The sequence below is a fragment of the Marmota marmota genome, unplaced genomic scaffold (assembly GCF_001458135.2).
Source record: "Marmota marmota marmota unplaced genomic scaffold, marMar, whole genome shotgun sequence".
Taxonomy (NCBI): Eukaryota; Metazoa; Chordata; class Mammalia; order Rodentia; family Sciuridae; genus Marmota; species Marmota marmota.
In genome coordinates, this window is record NW_025999960.1 from 21,369,308 (window position 1) to 21,378,579 (window position 9,272).

The 9,272-nt window shown below is 32.9% G+C and overlaps 1 protein-coding gene across 1 annotated transcript; it reads right to left on the minus strand.

Moving 5' to 3' along the window:
* Positions 1-5,801: 5,801 nt before the first annotated feature.
* LOC107148914 (olfactory receptor 6C2-like) lies at positions 5,802-6,740 on the minus strand. The gene has a single exon (XM_015493638.1). The coding sequence runs from the start codon at positions 6,738-6,740 to the stop codon at positions 5,802-5,804; it is 939 nt and encodes a 312-aa protein (XP_015349124.1).
* Positions 6,741-9,272: the final 2,532 nt, after the last annotated feature.

Consider the following 9,272-nt stretch of genomic DNA (forward strand, 5'->3'; position numbering starts at 1 on the left):
CCAGTGAGTAACTATGAATTTTGTAGGAGTTGAAATCAGGCTTGTAAAATTTTAATAACAAAAAAAATTATTTAATGTGTCAACGTTATATCTGAATTTAGATACTAAAATAAATCAGTATAATTAATCCTTCATTTAGAGTTAGAAAATTTGTTGATAGAGCAATTATGCTACTGAAAAAAATCTAATGCTATATTTATTAACATCAGCTTATTAACAGTGTATCACTAAACAAAGATGCTGCAAATAGAATTTCTTAAATTCTCTTGTATTTTTCTTTCATTGCATTTTAATTTTTTAATATTTATTTTTTAGTTGTAGTTGGACACAATACCTTTATTTTATTTATTATTTTTATGTGTTCCTGAGGATTGGACCCAGGTTCGTTATGTAATTGATTTCATAATAAAAGTGGGACATTTTATTTTATCCATAGGCTTCATATTTCTCAGCAGATTTAAGAGTCATAGAGCTCCTATCACACCTTAGGATTATATATACTTAATATTTTTAAATTTTCTTAGATTCTACTTATATTTATTTTCTTATAATATAAAATAATACATTTTTTTCTTGGGAAATTTCCATGTTTTGATCAGTCATAGAGAAGTTGTAAGAGGTACCAATAAGGATAATGTCACTTTAATATGAAATTTAAAGGTTCAGGATTTAACTGTAGATCTTCATTCACTATACTGGAATAATTGTTTTCAGATGAAATTAAAAATTAATCAAATGCTTTTGATTCTTGAAGCAATATTTTTATGAAATTATTTTATCAATTGGATATATTTGTAATTTGTTACAGTTAACTGAGCTTGAATGGAAGGGTGAAAAAAATCAGCTATTATGTGTTTTGCAGATCAATTTCCAAAAGAAAGTTGACTTCCACAATGTTTTTAAAATCCAAATGAACAGTTTGTGTTTTCTAGTTTCAGGTTATGCCTTCAACACCTATGGAATATTGGCCCTTCAGTGGGAATATGGATCTTTCATGGATATTCTTCTGGATATATAGCTACTCAGGTAGTAATTACTACTCAGGTAATTTTTTTTAATTTGTTCTGATTAGTTATACATGATAGCAGAATGCATTTCAATTCACTGTACAGAAGTGGAGAACAACTTTTGATTTTTTTGGTTGTCATATTTTTTTATTTCTAAAATTGATTAAAAATCACAAAAGAGAAATGAAGAACCATTCAAGACAGATAGAATTCATCCTCCTGGGATTGACAGATAATTCACAGTTACAGATTGTGATTTTCTTATTTCTACTTCTAAATTACATGTTGAGTATAATGGGAAACTTGACCATCACCGTTCTCACTCTGCTGGATTCCCATCTCAAGACTCCAATGTACTTTTTCCTCCGTAATTTCTCTTTCCTGGAAATTTCATTCACAACTACTTGCATCCCCAAATTCCTAATCACCATTGTAACTAGGGAAAAGACTATTTCTTATAATGATTGCATATCTCAGTTGTTTTTTTACATATTCTTGGGGACTACAGAATTTTTTCTTCTGGCTACCATGTCCTATGACCGCTATGTTGCCATCTGCAAACCCTTGCATTATACATCCATCATGAACAACAAAGTTTGCCTTCAGCTTGTCCTGGGTTCTTGGGCAACAGGATTCCTGGTTGTTTTTCCTCCTCTGATTTTGGGTCTTGACTTGGATTTCTGTGCTTCAAATATTATTGATCATTTCCTTTGTGACATTTCTCCTGTATTACAACTTTCTTGCTCAGACACACATTTACTAGAACTGATAGCTTTTTTCATAGCTATGATAACACTCATTGTCACATTATTATTAGTGATTCTTTCCTATGCTCACATCATCAAGACAATTCTCAAATCCCCTTCAGCTCAGCAAAAGAAAAAAGCCTTTTCCACNTATATATATATATATATATATACTCTTTTTAAAAATCATGCACAATATGAAGAAATGGTGAAGAACATAACAACTCCTTGAAACTGAATTAAAACAACAGTGCTCCAAGATATTTAGGTATTAACTCTATGGGGGAAATGATGCCAGACAACTTAGAGAGCTAGAAACCAGAAATAGCAGTTTCTAGAAAAGAAAGATAATTAATAACATGAACAGATTGCAGCAGTCCTGGGCACATAGTGGTTCAGTGGAGGAAGAGAAGCTCCTCTCCAAGGAGCCAAAAGAAATTCTTTCACTGAGTTTAAGACAAACAGGTAGTGGCGTTCAACAAAATCATAATCTGAGCAGAAAACAAGAGCAGATATGATGAGCTGAGCTGGTTTGGAGGAAAGTTCCAACACTCTACAGTGAAAATGAGGAAGTGGCGACAGCTTAAAGTCTCCATTTGGACTTCCTCAATAGGGGAGTAGAAATCTCTGCAGTTTATTCAAATAAGTTTACTTATTTTGACCTCTGTTATTTGTCTTGTTCTTTCACTAAGTGAAGTCAACACTTCTCTCTCACCAATAGGTCATCCAGACATAAAATTAGCAAAGATGCTTACTGCCTAAGACGGGTATTACAAATCAATGAACTTAACAGATGTTTATAGAATATTTCATCCCAAAACAGATGCTTACACTTCTTAGGTACTTATGAAACTTTCTCCAAAATAGACCATATGTTGGGTCACAAACAAGTCTTACAAAATGTAAATAAATAAATAAAAATTTAAAAATAAGAAGATATAATCTCTTGAAGTTTATCAGATCATAGTGATCTGAAAGTAGAAGTGAACAGGAAAAAAAATCTTACAGGAACTGCATACACACCTAGAGATTGAGCAATACACTTTTGAATGATGAATGAATCATAAAAACATCAGGAAAAATATTTTTAAAAACTTCTTAGGCTCAGAAGCACATTACAGGAATAGCAGTGTTCTGAAGAAGAATCCAGGAATTCAGGAGGAAAACAGCCACTTGGACCAAAGAAATAAGGAGGAAAACAGAAGTAATGGTTAGGCAAGGCCTTGAACTTCCAAATTACAGGTCTATAGAGTCACAAAACAAAAGACTTCAAATATGAAACTGTGAATTCTAACTTACAAACTCATAATGGATCTCCAGGTCTCTCTCACACAATGCAAGAAAGATAATGATCTCAAGATAATGAAATACCCCTTTGAGTGCAAGTAGACTAATCCTACTGGGGAATTCTGAGAACCAGTGTATAAAATTCATATTTAAGATTTCTTCTAGGGCTGGGGATATAGCTCAGTTGTTAGGGTGCTTGTGTTTAATCCCCAGCACACACAAAAAAAGAATTTTTCTACTCTGGCTTCCCAGTGGAGGGTGACTGCAAAAACTAAATGAGATAGGTAACTGTGAATGAAGTCAATTTGGAAGCAGACTGAAACCTCATACTATGCAAGCAAGGAGTCTGGAGACCTGAGTTAGTTGGATACCCAAACTGAGATCTCTGAACAGTGAAGTGTGCTAATTGCAATATCTTATCACAACATAATAATTCAATTAACTTGTATCACTAGTATGGACTTTTTGTTAATACACGTTTTATTGCACAGATGTCAATACCCCCAAAGATCAGCATGTATTCTCTCTAGCAAGATTTGACATGTAATTGTATTTGTTCATGGATCTTCAACCTCTAGTAACCATACTATTTGAAAAAGTAATGTTTTCAGCATGAGGAGGAAAGAAGAAAAAATGGTTCCATCTAGAAAAATTTAACTGATTTACATCCTTCCTTCTTCCTCAGCAATTTTACATTTAATGAACTTATTTCAGCAAGTCTTTGCTTCTCTCTTCACATACAATTGCTTACAACTCTGGCCCAACTTTCTTTTTTTTTCATAAGTTATTGTTATCAAGGCAATTACCTGGAGAGTTTGGAATCATTTCAACAGACTCTAGAGAAAATTAGCAGCAAAGTTCTGTACTTGTATGTGTAGATAATTTCCCATGATTCCAGCAACCTGGATATCAAAAATCTGTTTTGAAACACAGATGGTAAACAAGCAAAACCTGCTCTTGTTCCTTGCTATTGACAAACACATATGCATACACATTACACCCAGAATTGAATCATAAATAGAAGTTGCCACGATGAATAAGGAGCAAGAAGATAAAGGTACCATGAGGATTGCTATTTGAATATTCTTTCACTAAATAAATCAATAAATTCTTAGAATCAAATGTGAATAGATATATAACATAATGGAGTCTCTGGGACATTTCAAAGGTTGTTTGAAGAGAAAAGTTTATAACTGTGAGTGCCTATATAAAATAAAAACAACAAACACATAAGCAAACCTAAAATTCAGAAAGATCCCAAATAAACAATCTCATGATGCATCTCAAGCTCCTAGAAATACAAAAACAAACTAATTATAAAACTAATGAAGTAAGGAAATAATAAAGGTCTGAGATAAAATTAATGAAATAGAAAATTTAAAAGGACAATAAAATTTAATAAATATTTGTTTCTTTATAAAGATAAATAATATTAATAGACCCTTAGCCAAACTAACTAAAAAAGGAGAGATGAGATAAAATGAGAGATGAGAGAAGACATACAATTATAGATGAAAAAGTACAAATCACCACATATATAAGTGGAATCCAGAGTCTCTTTAGTTACTATTTTTGAAAATTTCTGGGATATATTATGATATCTTCTTTTTGAATTGCTCTGTATACATTGTGAAGGGAATTCTTTGTCTCTTCTGATTAATTTTGGCTTGAAGTCTGCTTTGCTGAATATGAGAGCAGCTACTCCTGCTTGTTTTCAGAGGCCTTTTCCAGGGAATATAATTTTCTGTCCTTTTACTTTCAGCCTATGGAAGGCTTTGCCTCAGAAGTGTGTCTTTTGTACACAGCATATAGTTGGGGTTTTCTTTCCTTTTTCTTTCAATGACAAGCACACTGTTGATAGCTTCAAACTCTAACCTCTTTAATTTTTTAGTATTTTAAGCATTATTCACTTGATCTTAATTTAAATCTGTATTACCATTTCTATTTCTTTATTTATTTCTATTTTGCTCATTATATATCATTGATAACTTTAAAAAATTATATATTTTTGTGTGATATAACTAGTTTTTCTATTTGTGGGAACTTAGAATTTGGTGTTCCAATTAAGGTTAATGCATCTATTCTGAATTAGTAATGCATAATAAGTGATTTAATGTTTATATTGGTTTAAATTAAGTATATATCTTTTAAGTGGTGTTGGTCTGCTATATAAGAAAATAGCAACTAAATCTTACCAAAGATTGTGAAGATATCCTCAATTCTGATGAATCATAAACTCCTATTGATATTTCCTTTCCCAATATTGTAATAAGCTTGGAATGCCTTATTTGGTTTAATATATTTTAGCATGTCTCTGCAGTTTTGGGATTCTGTTTTTTTTTTTTTTTAATTTTCATTGTTGCATTTATGCTATTCATTTTATAATTCATATTACAGTAAAAAAGTAGCTAGCACTATTGTCATATAATTTAACACATAGATAATTTACACAATTTAAAATATTATTTTCTTTCCTTCCCAAGAGCAATATTATTTTCTCCATTTCCCTAAACCAGAAGTGGAGAAAAACTTAATTTATTGGAAATTATATATATATTTTTTAGTTTCTCACTGAGGGAAAACACAATGCATGAATTTTATTTGAAGGAATAAAGAGTTTAATAAAAGGGAGATCAGGATGAAATGTTAAATGCCATTGAGAAGGCTAATTTGACTAAAATGTAGACAGAAAACAATGAAGTGAGAAGCAGCAATAAAACGGTCACGGAATGTTTTATTTTCCTTTGATTCATCAAAACTTCTACTTCTTTGAGAGAAACACAATCTTCTTTATGGAGTCATTGAAAGCGAGTTTCACTTGCTTGTTCCTCAAGGTGTAAATGAAAGGGTTCAACAAGGGCGCTACAGAAGTGGTGAGAACTGAAACTCCTTTATTTATGGCCACCTCTTCCTTTGCTGAAGGCTTGATGTAGATGAAGATGCAGCTGCCATAGGTGATGGAAACCACAATCATGTGAGATGAGCAGGTGGAAAAGGCCTTTTTCCTTTGCCGAACAGAGGGGAATCTCAGAATGGTCCTGATGATGTATGTGTAGGACAGAACCACACAGACTAGGGTAATAATGAGGGCAAATACAGCCACAATGATAACCATCTGTTCTAGTACCCATGTGTCTGAGCATGAGATCTTTAGGAGGGGACTTGCATCACAGCTGAAATGATCAATGGCATTAGAATCACAGAATTCAAGCTGGAGGCCTAAGCTAAGGGGTGGGACAATAATCATCAAGCCAGCTACCCAGCAGGAGAGGACTAATAAGGTGCACACTCTGTTGTTCATGATGGTCATATAATGAAGGGGTTTACAGATGGCCACATAGCGATCATAGGACATGGCTGCCAGGAGAAAAAAATCTGTTGCTCCAAAGAGAAAACCAAAAAATATTTGAGTTGCACAAGCATTGTAGGAAACAGTATTGTCTCCAGTTGATAAACTGTACAGGAATCGAGGGATACAGACAGTAGTAAATGAAACTTCTAGGAAGGAAAAGTTTCTGAGGAAGAAGTACATAGGTGTCTTCAGATGGGGATCCACCAATGTGAGGGTGATAATAGTCAGGTTCCCTGTTACACTCAACATGTAGGTGAGCAACAGGAAGATAAAAAGCACAATTTGCAGTTTTGGGTCATCCGTCAGTCCCAGCAGGATGAAAGTGGTTACTGCTGTGTGGTTCCTCATCATAGAACTTTGATATTTACCTAATCCTTGTGTAAAAATCAAGATATTTGAAGAAAAAAACATATTCAAATTCTACAACAAAAAGGTGTGCATATAGAAGATCAGCAAATTAGACTACGTTTATCTTCTCCTTTTACATCGTAATCAATATTTGTACTATTCCAGTAGCCTTACTGAATTTTATGTCTACAAGTAGTGGAGATTTCCTTAAGGGATCATGTTATTGTAAAACAATCTAACTGTTTCTTTGATCTTTTGCTTCCTTCAGAATTTACAAATTAGTTGATTTGTCACATACGAATCATTATGTGGACTGGATTTCCATTTCTGTGAAATCTCAAGATTATTAGATTGTTAGAGTGGATAGAAAATGTACTCTAAAAACGAGGAATTTGTTCTTTTTCTGTTATATCCTTTGTGGCCACAAAAACAGTGTCTAATACATAACACATGTTCACTAATTTTTGAAGAAATTATTTAATGTACCTTTATATAATTGTAACTTGTATTTCGATGTTTAAAAAAGTATAGAATGTTTCAGGTAATACTCATAACTAAAAGGCTTTTACTGCAATGTCTGTAAGAGAAGAATTGCTATGAAATCCTGATTGTAACTAAGGTAGTTTTTTTTTAAATTTTTTCTTCTTTGTTTAATTTACTTTCCTATCTATATCCCAAAACCATTTCTATCACATGGACACTCGGTGATATAACCAAATGTAATTAGTGATAAAGCCTTTTCATCTTTGTAATATTAATTCTACTCATCTCTTCATATCCATATTAGAATTTTTATTTAGCCATCCAGTTTTCTGTATTTTTCATAAGCAAATTCAGTGGTAGTGTTTCTAGAGGAAAATGCTTGTCATAGATATAAATAAATAAACCTACCTTTTGTAAGGGAAAAATAATGCCATCACAATTCTATGGCCCAGAACAGTCACAGTCTGAAAAACCGTTATTCCACTTTTTTTTGCCTGGCCAGGATTCCTTCTCTTTTCTCCATTCTTCTAGTCTATTGATTCACCTAAAATATTATTAAATTATAAATTTCTTAGGATCCAACAGTTTTGAGGTAAGGAGCACAATAGCAGTGAATTTTTCTTTTGCAGTGAACAGAAACCAGGTACAGGATGAAGAAAAGGCTGAGTGAGGAGGAAAATTCAAGTTGTTTGTTTGTTTGTTTTTAACTTCTATTTTCTAGTGATTTTGCTCTCCCCCAGGAGGTGTACTCATGGCTTACAATCTTCGTTACACTGGAAATCTTGGGGGTTTGGAGTCTACAGTTAAAAAAAATTGACTATTCAGCTTTCTAACAGCTCATATTAAGTTGTAAAATACAATCAGATGTTACTTTATATCTCTTATGTTATCTATTAACAGCAGCAAATATGTGTTTTGATAAGGATGTGGAGAAATTGAAATCTGTGCACCTTTTGGTGGGAATGTAACCTGGTATAGTTACTGAAGAAAACATTATGAAGTTTCCTCAGAAAACTAGCAATAGACTGGCTGTATAATCTAGCAATCCCACTTTTTGTCATGCTTCCAAAAGAATAGATAACAGTATCCCAAAGAAAAATCTGCATTCCTGTGTTCATTGCAGAAAAAAAATAGCAAAGCTTTGGAAACAACCCAGATGTCAAAATGGATAAAAAGAAAATGTGGTGCACATGAGCACACACACACACACACAATGAAATATTATTTAACTATAAAAAGAAAGAAGCCCTGCAATATGCAACATCATGAATATCCTGAAAGATATTATCAAAGTGAAATGGGTTACAGAAGGGCAAATATTCCATGATTCCACTTCCATGAAGTATTTAACATAGTCAGATAGAAACAAACAGTGATTCAGAATGGTGGTTGCCAGGAGCAAAGGAAAGAGAAATGGACAGTTTTCTGTGGCTATGAAATTTCAGTATGGAAGATAAGTAAGTCTAGAGATCTGCTGTGCAACATGGTGCCATTATTAGCACTGATAATTTGGGCACTGAAAAAAATTTAAGAGGGTATATGTCCTGTTAAGTGTTTTTACCAAAACAAAGAAATAAACAACAACAGTTATAAACAAACAAATGAAACCAAAACCTAAAAGGGAAACAAGGAAATTTGGGGAGCTGAAGGATATATGTTTGTTTTCTCTATTGTGATAACGTCTTCATGGTATGAACATGTCCTACCTCATCAAATTGAGTATTTCAAATATATGCAATTTATGTTACAAATTATACCTCAATAAAGCTGTTAAAAAGAAACCCATGCTGAAGACAATTACACTATCTAAATGAATTCTCACTTCCATAATTATGAACAGAATGCCTCATACTCTGCCGAATGGCATATGGCCCCATACACACTGATCTCTGTCCCTAGTGAGTGGGCTATTGGTGAATCACATCTGAAGTCATTTGGTCAACTGTATCATTTGGAAAAGACCTATGATGTTTATCTGGAGTGTCTTAAAGTAAACATTTGCCTCCTTAATTATTTGACTTATAGTTTTTCCTTTTGTACATTTATAGT

Excerpts from the sequence above, each read along its gene's own strand:
- LOC107148914 (XM_015493638.1), bottom strand. The coding sequence starts at position 6,740 with ATGAGGAACCACACAGCAGTAACCACTTTCATCCTGCTGGGACTGACG.